We start from the raw sequence: 18,844 nt of genomic DNA on the forward strand, positions 1-18,844 counted from the left end.
TTCTGTTTCCGCCTCGTCGTATTTTTATTCTGAATTGCTTCAAAGTCCGCCAAGAGACGGTTAAATATTTCTCCCTGGATGACCAAAAAGCAAAAATGATATATTAATTTTTTTTGAACCTGCTGTTTCGATCAATAATCTTTTAAATATTGCGTACGTGTACATTACCGGTTTTCGATCACTGACCGGTAATGTACACATGTAACGATTATATGTATACTGTATACATATAATATTACTATACATTCACTTATGTATTATATAGGTATAATAATTAGATACGATCAGTGTAATGACATCGACAATTACTCCACGTGAGTTATTCAAGTCTGCTAGGGTATCTTAATATTTCTTATCGATGTGTCGGCTTACAGTACGCTATATATGTTACGTTTACGTCATTCTACATACAATAACTGCGCTTAGTTACACTTAAATATTTATATTTTTGCATTCACGTGTATAATATTTACGTTAATATATTACACGTACGTATTTATTTTACATAATAATATATTACTCTTTGGGCTAAATTTTGTTTTCCTTCTGTCCGTTTATAATACACTGCGCACACATAAAAGTATATATATATATATATATATATAGTCATATACATATATGGGTATTTATAAATCTTTGGGAATTTCGTAAAAAAGCTATATATATATATATATATGTATGTATATATATACATATATGTGTATATATACATATTAAAACAACAAGTATTCCGCTAAAACGATTAATTAAAAGGTCATACCGACTGTACGTGATGGGATAAAACTTCGCTACAGAAGGTCTTAATAATAAAATGATAACGATAGTCATAATTAATCCTAACAACAACGACGGTGATAACAAATTACCTAGTTAATATTTACCTATAATAAGGTACTTAATTAATATTACATAAAAATGATATTAATAATAAGTCATATAAATTAATAATGTGTTATCCGTTATGGAATTCACGGCAATCATCCAGCGCAGTTGAAATGCCTCTAGAAAACTCGGTAATAAAATATACTCACTATTGACCACGGTTAAAGGGCGACGAGGGCGCTTCAGTTACCCACTGAACTGATCTCAAATCAGCTCGGCCACATCACTAGCCAGTACAACAGCGCACGGTCGGCATCACGCCAAGACACGTTCTATAATCGCTTACCCACATGCGAGATCAGTTTCTGTCGGTATGAGCGGCTGTTGTTGAGGTTATTACCGACGTTAGATCGGCCGCCGATCGACTATTGATCGGTTCCAGCGGGGGCACCCTGTATCAAAATTGAAGAGAATTTTTATTGAATGCAATCAGCAATTTCACTTTTCAGTCTCGCTGCATCAGGATGTCAGAAGCTGTAGCTGTTCCTGTCAGGAAGTAACTAGCGTCGTTTTGTTTCCCACGGGCGAGATAGGTTGGCGGTAAAAGTGGTGTGAAATTTGCAGACGAAGAATGGTAAGATATCGCATCCCTGGGGATGATGGAAACTGTCTTGTCAAGCTAGAGACGAAGTGGCACGATGGTCAATTTCAACGATAAAAGCAGTCGCTGTGCAGCGTGTCCTGTCGCATCTTAACTAGCAAATATCTCCAAGCTTCGAATGTCGAATTTTCAACTCACGAGAGGGTGGTCTGACGATTAAGGGCGGCAGCGGAGGGCAGCGCTAGGGGTGAATGCGCGTGGTTCAGCTGGGCAGTGGTGAGGGCACCGACGGGTAAATAGTGCTCGTCACCGCCACCCGATCCACCCCCCGAACCGCCGTTGGGGTACATGTTCAGCTGCAGTTTCGATTCCACTGAAACACGAAAAACACAAGGATCAGAAACGAAGGAGATCGATACTCCGTCTTCCCCTCCATCCAACCCTCCGTCTATCTATCGACTAGCCCTCTTTCGCCGAGGAGAGAGGAAGGGGTCACAAAGAGCGGAAGCTTATCGGAAACGCTCCGACCAATCGAGGGCCAGGGTCCGCCCACGGCGAATGCGCGGGGAATTTGGTCGGCCATCATGCATCGGGAGGATAATTAGAGAAATGTGCGCATCGACGTCGAGGTTCCTTTGTTTCGCTGATTTTTACTTGATAATAATGAGTGTCTTGCTCACCGGAGACTCACCGAGTAAGCTCGCTTTAAGCTCGGTCTTGTGCATTCCACTCGATCCAGCCAGACTTCCCGGCAGGTTTGCTGGGTTCTTCGGCTTCCTCTTGCGTGTCTGGATTCCCTCCTTCTTCATGCTCAGAGGTCGGTTCACCTGAAAACGGAAGGAGTAGAGTGGTAGAGCATGTCTCAAAGCCGTGGGGATATTTCAGGCAACTGCAACTGTCTCGGAGCGAAGAGATTCGGACTTTGGATCGCCGGAGCCAATTGAAATCGGATAAGCATCTAGGCTTGATAGGAGGATTTGGTATAATTAGTAACGGGTTGATCGAACTTGGGGGAAAACAGGCGAAGAGCTGGCTGACATGGCTGAGATACAAAGCGAGCAGTGGAATCGATCTTGGTAAATGGAAGATTTTTCAGTTAAGCAACAGTTCTGAGTACCTATGTGTAGATACAGCGCGGGTACCTGTATATGTATCGATGATCGGCGCGATGAAGAGATAATCCGAACGGTGACGCGTCGAGCTTACCCGCGATCTTTTTATTCGGTGGTGAAATTATTTTCGACAGAAATAGTTAGGTAATTACGGTGTCTTATCGCAACTGCCGAGCGATGGCAAGACCGCGATAAGACCAGTCGACCGACACGCAAGATTAATGTTAATTAAAAATGATGAAGTTGATTACCGGCCCGGACAAAGAGGTTGCTCAAGGCTTAGAATTACCGGTTACCACTCGCCTTCCATCTTCGGGCACGTAGATCTGCCTCGGTGTGCGTCTCGCGCACAGTTTAAACAGTATCGTAATCCACCGAGGCAGGTACGACGTGCACACAATAAAGTGTACGAGTTAGTAGAGCACCGTTGGTTACCCTGAGATCCCGGCGCATAAAAATGGTATTCCTATGGTTGACGTCACCTCTCGTATCGGAATGACGACCGCACGTCGTCGATACCATCGAGTTCGAATGGCGCCTGGATTTTCAGAGCTCAAACGCTCAAGAGCGGAAACAATTCTTTCTTTTCTCATTGTCTCGCTTCGGGGATGAGTTATACATGAGCAGCCATGCAGCGGGTCGCCTGCAGAAGAGGAGGAGGAGGAGGCGCTGTCTCTGTTTGTTCTCCAAACGCGCGTGAACCGTTCCTGGAAGAGGAATCTCGCGAGACTTGGCGTACTTGTTTGCGCCCTTTACGGCGCTTGTTTTGACTAGAAATTTACAGCCTCACTTAAAGCTTGCCCGTGGAGCAAGATTCGCCTTGCGTCACGAGGATGATGATTTCGTTCGGCGTCCAACTCTCCTCACTACCGTCACACACCATTATCACGTTACCGAATACGTTACAGACGGTTTGGTGCCGCAGCACGGGGGTTATCTAAATGTGGATCATCGCAATCGCTCCGAGATACGGGTTGGCCGGCCGAGTGAGGTTGTCACCTTCACCGCCGGGAATATAATTAAACGTAGCGCCACGGCGCTGATATCAAAAGCCAAATAAACAGAGGGTTGTTAAACTCTGAAAACGACCCAAAACTCACGTTGTGCAGCTTGTAGTAAAGTCCGCACGCGTTGCAAACCGGCTCGCCGTTGTTGTTGCGTCTCCAGAGCGTCGTGTTGCTGGTGTGACAGTTGGCGCATTGAACTCCCGTCCTGCGACCCCCGGTCTGAAAAAATGTCACACAAATTAAAAATACCGAAACGATAGAGACGGTTTATTCGTTGACAAATGTTGTTGTGCATGGAACGAGGAGGGAGACCGCGCCTCCTCGAGGAAGAATTTTGGTATCCAGGGCAGAGGTGAGGGGGAGTAAACTAGAGCAAACAGAGCCTGTCTCTCGAGTACCGCATTGTGTCGGTTGACGCGGGTTTTCTCGTCGTATTTGCTCGCCCGGATAGAGAGATAAGGGTCTGGCTGGCTAGCTCGAGCTGCTTGTTCGCTCGCTTGCCCGTCGAGTGCACAAACATTACTTAATATCGAAGTCGTGTAGCAGAACGAGCCATCCCTCGTGCCCGTCTGTCTGTCTGTCTGTCTGTCTGTCTGTCGCTAGTCACCTCCGTGAACCGCGGACGAACGAACAGCTCGACCACCTTATCAGAGCAAATATCAATGGCCTGATTCCAGCAGTCAAGTCCGAGCCTTGAGGGTGCTTAAGGTAATTTTCCGATATACTTAATCCGGGAGAATGAACTTCGGTGTTCGAAAAATTGACCCGAAGTTGGAGAGGTCGGGAACAAAACTCAGCTGACCTCTCGTCATCCCGCGACTTTATCGCAAAACATACGAAAGAAGATCTACTCACCGGTGCGACGGGCTGTTTGGGCTTCCCGCATCTAATCGGAGGTCTGTTTACACCGTTGATTTTGCTGTAGAGGCCGCAGGCGTTGCAGAGATAGTGTCCAGTCCCGTCTCTCCGCCACAGAGGTGTCATGTTGGCGGCGCAATTGACGCACTCCTTAAGTTCGGCGGTCATAATGGGGCCTTCGAAGGAGTCGTCGCCCGCACCGGGCGGCAGAGTGGTCCATGGTGACTGGGGTCCGTTCCCGTTACCGACACCGTTGTACCCGCCGCCAGGGTAGAGCTGCATGTTGGCGGCGTCGTTGGCCGAAATGGCCGCGACGCCGCCCCCGTACCCTTGGACGAACTCAAGGGTCGATGGTGGTGTCGATCCCCCCGTAGACCAGTACTGGTCCCCGTTGGATTTGACGTACTGGTAGGTAGCCGTCCCGCTTCCATGGAGGGTGACCTGGGACCCGGGAGATCCAGGCTGCTCGTAATGCAGCGGCGGGAGTCGTCCACCGCTTAGAAGCGAGGATGAGGTGAGAGTCGGGTCACTTTTTATGTAGACACTGCTCGGTGAGTCGACCTTGAGGGTAAGGGAGGAGCGGCGAGGAGGTGTGATTAGATTACCGACTGACTATAATCCCGAGCCATTGCACCCGGGCGCGAAGATGTGAGTTGATATGCAATCTCAAAATTCACACTGACTTATTTAAGATAGATACTCACCTCTGCCGCTCGGCCTCCAGCTTGACTTGTGGCTGGAAAGCTCAGGTAGAAATCACCCGGTTTCGAGTAGCTGTAACTTGGAACTGTCTGTTGAAACGATTCGCTTGCTGAGATGTACTGCGCGTACTGAACCGGCTGCGCTGGGGCTAGAGCAACGGTCTCCAGGGTCGTGTAAGTACTGGAGCCTTTGATGCTCTCTGTCGCTGCGACGGTCTCAGCCTCGTACTTGACATTCACGCTACCGGGATCCGAGTATCCCGCGACTACGAGCTGCTGCTGCTGTTGCTGTTGCTGTTGTTGTTGCTGCTGTTGCTGTTGCTGCTGCTGTTGCTGAGCTGCTCTGATCCCATCGATCGGTGGGGAATACGGAGCTGCCGGTGACGCCGATATCTGGATAGTTCCCCCGGGTTGCGAAACCATTGGCGAGGCTGCGTAATCCTCGCGGTGACCGAGCGGCGATCCTTGGTACCTCGCCCGCAACTCACTCTCCTGAGGACTGTACCTCTGGTGTGCCTGCTGCTGCTGGTGATCGCCATGCACCACCAGCTCCTCCCTACGCACTTCCTGTTCCTGGTTTCCGTACATATACCTCACTTCTGTTCTCTCGGGTCTCGGCGTCCCGTATCTAGATCAAATTTGCAGGTGTACAAGTTTCAAGTCAGCAGACTGCAGTTATAAATCAATGGAGTGACGGGTGTTGAAATTGTATGTCAATGAAAACGTAACATCGTCTTTTGTTAACGTTTCGACCCGAATAAGGGCCCCTTCTCAGAACGAATACGTATTTAATTAAAGTGTCAAGAACACAAAGAAAACAAGGTAATGAGGGACCGGCCGAGGGTCTACGGATATGACAAGTGACAGTTTAACAAATGTATATTCCTTCCGAAGAGCTCCCTTACTCGAGTCGAGCCGTTAACGAAAGATGATGTTACGTAATTCGTTGACCTAAAATTCCAATACTCATCACTCCACTGTATCAGCGTTGTCAGAATTACAATATTCTTCAGTACTTGTAAGTCATTGAAGCCGAACGGAGTCATCGGTCCGGTAATAAAACATCGAAGCGTGGTTACCTCGGTGGTTCTTTGCTGACAGCGATTGTGATGGTGGATTCTCCGCTCTCCTGTGAATCGGTGTTGTCCTGACCGTTGGTGGCGTACGTCGGAACGTGGTGCTGGTCACGAGGATCACCGGGACTTGAGCCTCGCGATACCTCGATGAAGTGTTGCTGGTGCTGATCATCCTGCTGGTATCGCGGCTGCTGGTGCTGATGTTGCTCGTGTTGTTCCTGGGCGGTGCCGACCGGCATGGCCTGCTGCAACCCGGCGCCAACGGGACTCGGTATCGGGGATTCGGATTCCTGGTCTCCGACCGTCCCCTCGGTTATGTGTCCCGCTGTGGTTATGGTTCTGACATGCCGCCTGGCGGTTATCACGCTGCGGGGGTTCGGCTCCTGGTTCTGGTCATCCGGGGGTTGTTGCGACATCCGAGGCGAATTTCCCTCAGTCCGATTTCCGTCCCAGTCTATCTTCGACTCCTGCTGGTTACTGATCAGGGGCTCCTTCATGGTTACCTGGAAGCAAGCGCCGACCGATCGGTCTCTCTGCAGATATTCGGTTCATCGGTTTCTGGGTCGTTCGATGGATATATCCGTCTGGGCCTTCTCTCGGTTGGCTGTCGGGTCCGTTAGTCATGGACCGGAAAATGTTGGAAGGGGGGTCGAGACGGTTGGCACGCGACGACACGCGTTGTGCCCGGTTTTCACTGCGCTGCAGCCCGAGGCGCACCTTAAGCTCGAGACGTGGCGAGCTGAAATATGTGAGACTTTGTTTGCCCGGCACGTCACACTTCCGCTCCGCAATGTCAAGTTTCGACTTCCGCCGGTTTCGGGATCGTTTCTTCAAACGAGGTGACGCGCGCTTTGTTCCCCCCGCCCACGCTAGTCATTCGCATTGTCCTCCAAGGCACCTAGCTCGGAAGTTCGACGATTTTAACCGGATTTGTAACTGTTTGCCAAAAGAGACAGACACAGAGCTTCGTCGTCTCGGCCTCATTCAATCATCCGATTCTTTTATCTAGCCACGAGAGCTACCTGCATCAATGCGTCTTAATACCCCGAGTGTCCAAGCCTCAGATAAAGGCTAATCCCCTTCCCCGATAATCCCGTCGAGCTCTCACCGACCGACTTGCAACCGATCATTGTGTTTACACAGCGAAAAGAGAAACGGGGAATTTCGTACTAACCAGTTCATCCGACAATCTCGTCTCGTATTCGCGATCTCAATAATCGCTCGCCGCGTCAGCCCAACTCCCGTATATGATATCGGTTCTAGTAAAATTTTTCCACAAGGGTGAATTCGTTTTCCAAAAGAATCAAATTCCACGTCTGGTTAAGTGCGACGAAAACTTGACGTTAGAATTTCTATAGAAACCGAAACGAGGCTTTTGAACGATGTCCTTGTACCATTCTTCCGCATTGATGACTTATCTACACTCGACATCTGGGACAATTAACGGCTGATAAATTGCAACTCGAGAGGCAAACATCGTTTCCGCACGGTAATAAGTTTAACTACACGGTGACCCGACACCACATTGTACGTAATATTTTATCATAGGAAATTTGGCAAAGCGGTAGAACCACAGCGTTGAAAAGGCGTGCAGATCGACGTCGTCAAGTCATTAAATACCGTCCGGCCAAAGCCCAGCGTGTTGAGGCGTTGGGTAAACACACTGTAAAATGTGACTCACGTTTTTGTCGCCGGTAAACGCAGGTACGTACATTAGAAAGGCAGAGCTGTGTAGGTTGACGCGTACGAAAATCCCCCAGTCCACCAACTGGTAAACCTCAGTGCCAAACCCTCGACCGATGACGCGTTCCTGAGCAAATTCAAACCGCCGCCTACCTACCCATCCTTACACTCACCCTCGACACTCTGCTGCGATAACGATTCCGTCTATAAATGTGACGAATCTCTTGTGACGGTAAATCATGTACGTAATGTAATGTCCGTCTTGCGCCAGTTCATTTCCCCAACAATTTGAAACTCTTTCATCGTTATGTCGAATGTATAGGGTCGTGACTAGGATAGAATCGAGGTTTTCACGTGCAATAAACTCTCGGGTTCTCTTTTCGGCTGATAATGAATCATACCGATGCTGCCGCCGTACGGGTTTTCACCTTATTTCCCACTTTTTTGACACAAGAATCGTAGTTTAGCGACGATCTAAACGACGTTCTTCTTGGACGAGCACAATTCACTAGCGTTCACTTCGTTTCATTCATTTTTACAAGCTGACATTCCGTCACAAAAGAGTTTCTTTCGGGGCACACAACGATGAGTCATCACTGGATAGTTTCAGGAACCCGCGGAACAAGTTGTTGGTCAAAAGCCGTAAGGGGCTAAGCAGGATAAGAATACTATTAAAATATGAAGATCCTGAAAGTATCGGACCTCAATCTCAATTGTCTTTTCGAGAAAAGTAAAGAAAACTATAATATGTGAAATAGATTTTTCCCTAGGATTGAGTTGACCGATTAGTCTAAAACATTGATATGTTATTAAGGAAGTCGAGAGCTTTCACGCGCGCAACGGATAGATTTTTAGCTCAATAAATTCACGAATCAAAATTAGAGACAATACCCTCAAATTTTTGTTTTTCACTGTGATATTTTTCGAGCAAAGTTAATATTGGGCAAATTGCCGAGGTAGTATCAATTTTTTTTAGTATTCAACTCACGTACGCTTCGAGGAGTGGGTTCAAACATTTTTATGGGGAAAAAATACAATTTGATAAAATATGTCTCTTCGCGCCTTTCCATGTTTTTTGAGAGAAGAAATTGAATTTACACGTCTCACCGTCAATCCTCGTATTGCATGTTAGTTAACCGTTCAAACTGTCTTTTAAAGGGGGTAAACAACAAACAGCTTCTAAAAATTTTACAGTATGAGGTAACCTCGAAAGTTTTAGCCGTACTCGAGGCCGTACTATTGAAAACTCTACTCTTATTTTTTCATGAATAATACGCTGAAATAATTGAGTTACGTTAACGCAAATGAATTATTTCAGCATATCATTTATGATCCAATAATGCGCCTGAAACTCGTTTAATAATTCAGTTCTTCTGATAACAAAGAAGGTTTTTATTTTTGTTTTTTTTTTATTTAGTAACTAGGGTGTACCGTTACGAAAGTTTTGAAAAAAATACCAGTTGTTGAGAAATCTATAAGAAATGTAAAAATAAGTTTCATAATTTTTCCCGAAAAGTATCGCAGTGAAAAACAAAGATTTTAAGAGAGACAATAATTTTTCTCATCGTGAGTTTATGGAGCTGAAAATTTGTCCCCATGAATTTTGAAACAAATCGGTCAGATCAATCGTAGGGTGAAAATTATTTTGTATCTTTCAGTTTTCTCTATTTTTCTCGACAACCAACTGAGATTGAGATCTGTTGCTCGCAGAATCTTCGTCTTTCGATGGTACCTGCTTATCCTTGAAATATCCTTACGGTATTCGTGAAAGGAATTTTCACCCCGCTTGACCCGCTACGGCCTTTGACCCCCTTTGGAGCTGATTTACCAACATGGAACAAGGCGATCGTTCAACACACAAATTGTCAGCCTGGAAATATAACTTCAACGTCACTTAGATAGTGGTTCCTGTGAGCTCATTCTATTATACAGTTATACGATTCAAAGAAGAATAATTTTTCTATCAACTACCAGTATTCACCTCGCAAGCAATTTCGTATGAAAGTTTAGTCCCACAATTCACAAGACACTCAGTCTTTAGCTAATCCACGGCCTGGAGAAATAATCACCGTAAGAAATTTCGTCGGTATTAAGGTTCATTGTCAAAAATGGCACGATCTCTTTTTCGTATTCGAAAACAAGTAAATCCCTCCCACCGTAGTGCGACCAAAAATTGTTGGCCGGTAAAAATCTCGCATTAACGAAGTCTCCCTGATAAAATTTCCCCGGATAAAATCCTTTCAGGACAAAATCATCCTTGAAACTGACACAAAATGACAAAAGTGTACATTAAACTGAATGAAATTAAATTAAGCCAAAACGTACCAAATTGAGAATTAAACGTGCGATTTTGACAATTCGATGATTGCTCTGGGTGAAAACGCAAAACTCTTGAGGGGGAATTTTGTCCTGGGGATATTTTTAAAAAGAATGGTAGACCTTAAAAATTACCTCAACCGCAGTAACGTGTCGCATCTGAACGGACTGACTTGATTTCTCGGCGTTCCTCGCGTGGCTGACGATTCGAAGAGCAAGGAAGGGTCGAAAAATTCCTCTCGGATGCTCGCACTCTCGGCACACTATCACACCGCACACATGGACGAGGATCAGGGTCGGGTTTTGCAGGGGCTCGAGCGGTGCTGCTCTGATCGGTCTGCCTGCCTGCTTAAACCGCGCGCGGCAAACTGCGGAGAATAACTGGAATGATGCGTGGGTGTCGGTCGCGTGTCGGCCCCCCGCACTTTACCACCGGGCTCAAAAGCGACGTTTCAGCTCGACGAACCAGGCGGCGTGGCGAGGGGAGGAGAGGAGAGAAACGAACTTATCTACCTGCCGACGGTGACGTTCGGCGCCGCTTTGCGGCTTAGGTCCCCCAACCCTCGGCCGATTGTCCGGCCCCGACCACCCCATTGGTCACAGCGAGGCCGCATGCCGGCCGAGTCCTATTATTATTGCCTCCATGTTAGTCCGGCGCGAAACTTGCCGTCTACTTTAAGCCTTGCGTAGGGGTTAAACATTGTAAGATAGATTCTATTTCAATGCAATATCAGAGCCTGCTTGGACGCTAAAAATTTCCGAAATTTACCATCTCACCGAGTTTAGGCTCGAGGTAGGATCTGTCCGGAACCTCCGTTAATCCTCCGGAGGTTGGGTTCGGAGCGTGCTTGCTCGAAACCTTCCGTCAACGCTCAAAATTCTACGCCGCTGTTGAAGGTCCGTCGATTCTGATTTATGGCGATTGAAATACAAAAAAATACGATTAAAACGTACGAAGTCAAATTAAAATCTCAGTAAATAGGAATTGGTTTACACGTGAGCTTAATCGTATTTTCCGTACATCCAATCGGTTGAAAGGGATATTTTATATCCGTAAGAACGTTGAAGAAATACAGTCGAAGTGCAATACTTGACTTCCAAATATTGTCGAAGCTTATCAAAATTATGTCGAAATAACCTTTGGATTATTCATTGCAAACACTTGAATGTCGCTGTAATAATATATCTATAGAGGAATTACGGGTTCAATGGAGAAGGTTGTAGATTGAATAGTAGGTATCAAAATAGGTTCAATCGTCTACCGAGAGCGTCGAAGTAGGATTTGGTACTTTAACTTTTACGAGTGGAGTTCCAAAGTAGGGTTTGTTCGTCAATTTTTAGGGGTTGAAGGATCGATGTAGGTTTTTCCCGTTCGGATTCCTTGAAAGCAGGTTCATATGAACGTTGCTCGTATCAAATGCAGGCGTTAAATTTCGAGTCGACTCTCGCGTTGAGAGTTTCAAAGCCGGATTGGAATTGGCGGATCGCGTCTGTAAATAGAAGTGGAAAAATGTCACAGAGAATAAAGAATTAAAAAATCGTCAACGTACCTGCTGCAGCGATCGATCAATTACACAGGTTGTTATCGCAGATTTTAATTTTTCACCGCGACTTGTCTGTTGCATGTTTGTGTATACGTGTAACGCAAACCTTTCACACCTACATAATTTATAACGTGTGTCATACAGGTACCTGCACCATTCTCCGCGTATAGAGTCTATTACTGCGAATTGATCGGATCTTATCTGTCGAACACACCGACTTGTATAGGTTGTGTAACAGATACACAGGTACAACGTCGCCTCCAAGCTACATAATCGACCACATCGTTATCGTCCAAGAAAATATACGTATGGGGAGGGGGGATACCGGAGTGTAACTTTGAGCGATTACAGAGACCGCGGGATCGGTTTTTGTATCGAATATACGTTGTAGCCGTATGTAATACCGTGTAACGATTATCCGCTGATCGCTGCAGCACGAAATGAGATTGTCGAGATAATAGTGCCGAGAAGAAATGAGACCAGTTCGGAATGCGAACAATAGAAATCGGGGTTACGTAAACGGCGAAATGCATGCAGAGGAATAATCGTGTCTACGCAGATGAATCGGCACAAGTGACGGTAAAAACATTTTATATCCATAAATTGTAGGTATATATAAGCTACAATCCGATTCCAATTTTTGTTTTCTTTATTTGCATCCGGCATGGAGTGAGATTCTAAATACTTCACGATTTTCAGCGTCGTTTCAGAGTAGATCGTATCTCGAACGCTTTTGGGTTCAGAATTCATCTGTACGGAGGAGTCTTGGAGATAAGCCGAGTGCATGAAAGGAGAAGTTGAAAATAGAATGCGAAACTCCCGAAAATTTCTATTTACGTCTTGTTCACCATTACTATTTATCTGGTTATATCTTGTTTGCGAGATATTTCGGTAATAATGTTTGACAAATTCAAACCGGACGAGGTGGCTCTCAGAATACTACTGCTACCGAGTTCCGGTTTCACGAGGCTTCGCTTCGGGCTGAAAACCAACGTTTCGAAGGGTAGTCAACAAGAAAATAAAACCACCCTAGTATGTACACAATACACACGGGCGTAATGTAAACGTATATTGAATGTACAGGGTGTCGAGTGTTTGTTCGGTGGCGATAAAACCGGAAAGATGCGTTCGTCGTTCCACGCGAGGCCGACGGCAGCGGGAGATAAGAGCCGCCTGCCGTGGGGCTGCCGCGGCTGCCGGGCGATCCGAACTTACCGGCGCCATCTTGCTCGTCGGCCATTTTGTCGTGCAGCAAACGACGCGCGTAACACCTGAGCATCGTCCTCGATCGGTGGCCGCCACTTCGCGCAGCCACGGGACAGACGTCGATGCGGGGGATGACGAATTGACGAATCCGTGCACTCAAAGCCTCGCGACGATCGCCGCATGGGCGCGATTTTTGCTTATTACTTGGGCAGACTTCTCCTCGTTTCGCGATGTGTGGTATGGGTGTAGGTGGGTACCCACCTGACGAGCGAACACGCAAACTGATCTGCGGCTATGACGACTGGTGAAAAACCCTGACGCTCGTCATCGACTGACGTTTGATCAACGCGCACCTTTCGGCCCAATATATATCGTGTACATGGGGGTATTGGAGTGCTTCTTACGAGTAGGTATTATATTTTGGTCATGCGACGGAAAATCTTCGCGCTCACTCCCCCCTCGTCAAGAGTTATCAACGTTTGGAGAAAAAAATACGGCTAAATCCTCGAATTTTTCCGATGACTCTGACACCCCTAACAGCCAAGCAGTTGAATTTTTATACGTAAACATGCATCAATTTGAAATTGTTTCTAAGAACATCGTTAATTACTTGAAAAAAATTTTTATTTTGTAGGAAATTTAATGCTGTACAAAAAAGATCTCTTGCAAAATATTCGTTAATCTAATATTTATCGCGTTATTGAAATCACGATAAATGAAGACAGCTTTAGATGGAATAAATATTAGATTTACGAAAATTTTAAAAGAGATTTTTTTTATACAGCATTAAATTTAAAGTAAATTATATTAAATTCAAGATTGCTTTTGGGGGGTGAGCGCGAGGAAATTTCGACATTGCCAAGATAAGAACCATAAGTATGCATCCTTAATGCAGCTTGGGTGCGTTTACCTTATAACTCAGCTTTGAACCCTTTCCTCTTTAATTCATACCGTCTCTCTGGGTCTTATTTTTCTCTTGTTCTCCAGACCGGATCGAACAATTGGTTGTCATGTTATAATATGGACAGCTTGATGCAGGTCGCGCTTTTTGTTGTACCTACGCTTGTCGAAGCGTTTGGTCTACGTGACGAATCGCACGACCGAAAATAATCGCGTTTGTGCACAGAGCAACCATACAGCCCGCAATTCACTCACGCTTATAATTGTAACGCGTGTCTACGATACGATAGATGTTTATTCGCGGACACGCAATCGCCGATTCTCAGAGTTAAGGAACCGTAGCTCAATCCTCTGCTGTTTTCACCTACGGCACTCGCTAAACCTTACCAATTTTTCCTGCTCCGCGATTCTTCACTATAAAACACTGATCGCAAATAAATCAAGAGAGGAGAATACGCAGGCACCTTGGATGGGAGTCAAAACTTGGAAGGATCGATATTTGGAACGGTTGATACATCGAAGTGTAACCAAAGACGAATTGTTCGACATCTTGATATTTCAAAGTCTGACTGATCAGTCGTCTACCATGTTTAGACTGTCATTCTGTAATCAGTGCAACTTTCGAAACTCAAGATTTCGATCAATTCGTCTTTCGTTATTTTACTTTCGTACGTTTCAAAAGTTTCGATACACCGACCATTCCAAATATTGCCACTTGAAGGCGGAAACTTCCGGATCAATGAAACTTCGAACTTGGATATCTAGAAACGACGCTCATGGTTTTCGTGCATAGCTAATCTTCGGATCGAGACGCGAAGAATCGGGACGAACGAAGTGCGTCCTCGTGAAGTATACGAGGGCTGATTTCTGCGTGCATGTAACATACCTATATTAAGTCTAAGGTATAGCCGAGCAGAGCAGCTCGCGTAGAGACATAACCGCGCATAGCCAGCGGGGCGCTGACGATAGGGAGAGCGTTGTCAAAATAAACCACACTATCGCCATTTATCTCGTTTTCCATGATAATATAAGAGATAAAACTGCATCATTACATTAGCTTGTATCAGCTAAAATGATAATTTCAGTATGCGGAGCCGCCTCCTGCCGCACGTAGGGCTGTTCTTTCGGTTAAATTCTGACCTGCACCCGACTCCGCGTAAGTCTCTCTTCGGCCTCCGACGGACGATACGAAAATCGACTCCGATTCGACACGCACACACACACACGCGCGTATATGCACGGGAGCATTGTGCCGCGGTGAAAAATTGTGCCAGTGAAAACAGCGACGATTCGTGAGGGGTGATTTTCAAAGTGTCGGGTAAAGAAAGGAATACGGAGAAGAACGTAACGCGGACCGAATGTTGGATTATTGGTTGAGGAGTACCGGAAACTGTTCATCTTTTTGCCGGCTTTGAAAGAGGAAAGAAACCACCTTGTACCGCGGAAGAACAAGGAAATCGTAAAAAGAAGGAAAAAAAAAGAAAATGGATTTAAAAAAAAAAAAAAAAAAAAATCCTCGGCCTCGGCTAGATTCCGCGGATTATAACACGAGCGCGATATCGCGTCTCCGTCGTCGTTTCGCACAATTAGTACGTATCACGCGCCTCGCTTTATCTCTGATGCGACTTTGAGGAACGTTACGGTTAATTATTATCGTTGCACGTCGGGCCTTTTTACGCCGTTGAACAGGTTCGATTTGACGGTAAACCGATCAGAAATGTCGACGTAAATTAAATGGGAAATGAACGGATGATCGGAACTTTTCCAAAATTTTGTCCGATGACTGCGGTGGATACGTTTGGTGTTTTTGGAATGCATAAAAACGTATCGGCAATAGGCACGAGGATGAAACCGAAAAGAAATAGGGATTAGGTACATATTTTCTTGGATGAATCAACGATACATTATAGATAAAATAAACGCGTTCTGTTTATCGTGTACTTTGCACCGATTAATGAGTCATCGTTACGGTCGGGTTTTCAATACCGTGTTCGAGAGCGAAAATTTGCCTGATTCTGGTAAAAATTTAACGAAGGTGACGAAGGTTGCAAATTTATAATTGTAAGGAAAAAAATAATCAATTCCGTTCGCAATTTAATAGGTATAACTGAGAAACTGCGAATGATGATTTGGATTGAAAAATTGTACTATACTACTCGCGTAGTTGACATGTTGTTATCTTCAGAATCGGGCAAGAGTGTTATAATAACGCGATTGCAATAGCAGGTACAATAATTATTTTCAATGTGCATAATGATTATTAAACCATTATCTTCAGAGGCACGTTGACGGTACAAATATGTTAGTAGAAATTGAGCGCTTACTTTTTAAAGACGGCAAAGTAGGTTCTGTTTCAATGCAATATCAGAACCTGTAAGTTTGACGCTAAAAATTTTCGAAATTCGTCGATTTACCGAGTTTAGGTTGAAAGTGGGGTCTGTTTGGAACCTTCTTTAACCCTCCGGAGGTTGGGTTAAACCTGATTGCTCGAAACACTCCTTCGACGCTCAAAATCCTACCCCGCTGATAGAGGTCCATCGATTCTGATTAACAGTGATTGATATTATACAAAAAATACGATTAAAACGTACGAAATCAAGTTAAAATTCCACTAAACAGGAATTGGTTTAGACATGGGTTGAATCGTATTTTCTGTATATTCAACCGGTTGAATCGGTTTCCGTATTCGTAAAAACGTTGAATAAATACAGTTGAAATGCGATACTTAATTTTCAAATGTTGCCAAAACTTATGGAAATTGTGTCGAGCCGGCCCTTGGATTATTCATTGTAAACACGTCAAAGTAGAGTTTGGTACTTTAATTTTTCGGAGTTGGAGTTTCAACGTAGGGTCTGTTTATAAATTTTTAGAAGCTAGAGGGTCGAATTTGGGATTTCTGCGTTCAGTTTCCTGCAAAGTAAATATAAATAAACCCTGGTATAATGAAATGCAGATCCTAAATTTCGACTCGGGTAGTATCGACGCGCCGCGTCCTCCGCCATTTTGGTATCCCGCTAACGCATCTCATCGACGAACGTAAATTACACACAACCGGAGGGTCTCTCGTATTTCGATTAAAAGCGCGCAGCGTTCGATCGGTTTCTTTAGTTTTTCGTTCTTCGTGCTCGGTGCATCTTTGATTACAGTTACGTAAATTTGCAAAGAGAACCAGTTTGATGGTCTGAACTCACCTTCAGCTCAACGCCGGCGTCCGTTCCGCGAGTAAATGCGACGATAAAACAATAAAGACTGCAGTAATCGTATCCCTCCTCGATTCTTAGGCCCTGGCGTAATGTTTTTTTTTTTTTTTTTCAATTTTTTCCTCTTTACCTGCAGCCGGACAGGTGTACTAAACGACGTCGACGGCCGCCCCCCGTGTGAATTAACGCGTTGTGCGCTCTAATTTAGATCTGCACGCAGGCCGAAAACACCTGGTTGGCCTCCGAGTGCTGATCGGAGAGCGAGTCACTCTCCCGTTATCTCCCTCTCTCTTTCTCTCTCTCTCTCTCTCTCTCTCTCTCTCTCTCTGTTTTTCTACCTTTATTCTCTCCTCTTGCATTTCGCTCTCTCTCTCTCTCTCTCTCGCCCTTCCTCTCTCCCCGTCTCACTCTCTCTCGCTCCCTCGGAGGATGCACAAGGCATCGCACGTGTCGCCGCCTGGTAACCGCTTCCGAAATCATCGCACTCGATGACGGAACGGCGGCAGCGACGGCAGCCGCCCCCCCCCCCCCCCGCCGCCACCCCCACCCTCAAATATTTACCGACGATTACGTCGAGGCTGCCGCCCCCTCCATCCCCCCCCGCCCACCTACTTTCTGCCCTCGCATTTTACCTGTACGTAACTCCGCGAGCATCTGAAACTCATTGCCTCGTCGCCATTTTGTAACTTATCATGCTTACGGTTTTATATAAGTTCATCCCGTGTAGGCGATACCTTGGAAGAGGTGAAAATTCCTATTTTAGTCGCGTCTTGAGACGTGGTCGCAATTTTGACGGGTCGTCGACTCTCGCGTTTTTTTTTTTTTTTTTTATTTTTCATTTTTTCATATTCATCCGAAGAGGACGTGAATTGAGAATCCGAATTCAATCGTCCTGTTACACGGCATGTTACGAATGTTAACGGTACGATACGTATTCAATTGGGAAATGGAATGAGAGGCAAATAATACAAATAGATTATAAATAATTAGGAGAAAAGCGAGCGAGGAAGAAGTCCGGAAAATTAACGTCTGATTTGTTTTAAATTTTTCATCGATAATTATTCGGATGATTGTTCAATTTACCGTTGGAGTAATTATATTTTTGTTCTTGTAAAAGATGCAACATCGGTTAGGCTTGCGATATAAAGACACGAACGATCGTTTGCGAAAAAATGATGGCGAAAATTCGTGTAATCCCGATGTGTTTGAAATGAATAAAAAATGAAGGATTTTTGAACGTCCGTTCTCTCTTCGACGCAACGTGTTACGTACACGTACACACTTTTATACGTCGCTCTCCGCCTCTCGGTCGTTTTTACAGCCATCCCTGTGTGCTGCAGGTATACAACACACGCTGCGCATAATCCGTCCGATGCTTGGAGAGAATCTCTTATCTGTAAGTCGGGGGTGTTGTCATGGTTACCGAACACACATACCGTGAGCCCCAGCGATGATAAGAGCCGGCTTGGCCTCCGACTGCGTGACTCTGACAATCTCACGAATCTCGTCTTCGTACGTCTACAATTGTGCAATTAAAAGCTCGATCGGAAAAAAGAAGAAACGTTGAGAAACGAAAATAACGAGAAATTGGGAAATAGACATGATTTTCCTTAAAATTTCTTCGATTTCTGCTCCATTCTCTTCACTTTCGCAACGAATTTCGTTTTCTCTTCTTTCGCGCATTTCTTAGTGTTAGTGCTACTTAAAAAATTTTGCACAAATACTGAAAAAAAGAACCGTCGTGAAACGTGGATGAGGTAGGGAAATATTTAGAGATCGCTACCAATCATTGTAATATTATGGACTTATTTTTACGTC

The 18,844-nt window shown here is 45.2% G+C and overlaps 1 protein-coding gene across 4 annotated transcripts; it reads right to left on the reverse strand.

The window, feature by feature from the left end:
• Positions 1-17,234, reverse strand: LOC124214679 (uncharacterized). 4 transcript variants are annotated; one of them, XM_046617220.2, is made up of 8 exons: positions 10,312-10,609; positions 6,181-6,680; positions 5,105-5,729; positions 4,398-4,961; positions 3,636-3,761; positions 2,115-2,250; positions 1,622-1,796; positions 1-1,274 (listed from the first exon to the last, which is right to left on the reverse strand). In XM_046617220.2, the coding sequence occupies exons 1-8, from the start codon at positions 10,333-10,335 to the stop codon at positions 1,181-1,183; spliced, it is 2,244 nt and encodes a 747-aa protein (XP_046473176.1). In that variant the 5' UTR covers positions 10,336-10,609; the 3' UTR covers positions 1-1,180. The 4 variants fall into 4 exon arrangements, with proteins under 4 accessions (XP_046473176.1, XP_046473175.1, XP_046473174.1 ...); XM_046617219.2 differs by lacking the exon at positions 10,312-10,609 and adding an exon at positions 17,018-17,234 and having other exon boundaries at positions 1,200-1,501; XM_046617218.2 differs by having other exon boundaries at positions 1,200-1,501; positions 10,312-10,612.
• Positions 17,235-18,844: the final 1,610 nt, after the last annotated feature.

The sequence above is a fragment of the Neodiprion pinetum genome, chromosome 3 (genome assembly GCF_021155775.2).
Source record: "Neodiprion pinetum isolate iyNeoPine1 chromosome 3, iyNeoPine1.2, whole genome shotgun sequence".
Lineage (NCBI taxonomy): Eukaryota > Metazoa > Arthropoda > Insecta > Hymenoptera > Diprionidae > Neodiprion > Neodiprion pinetum.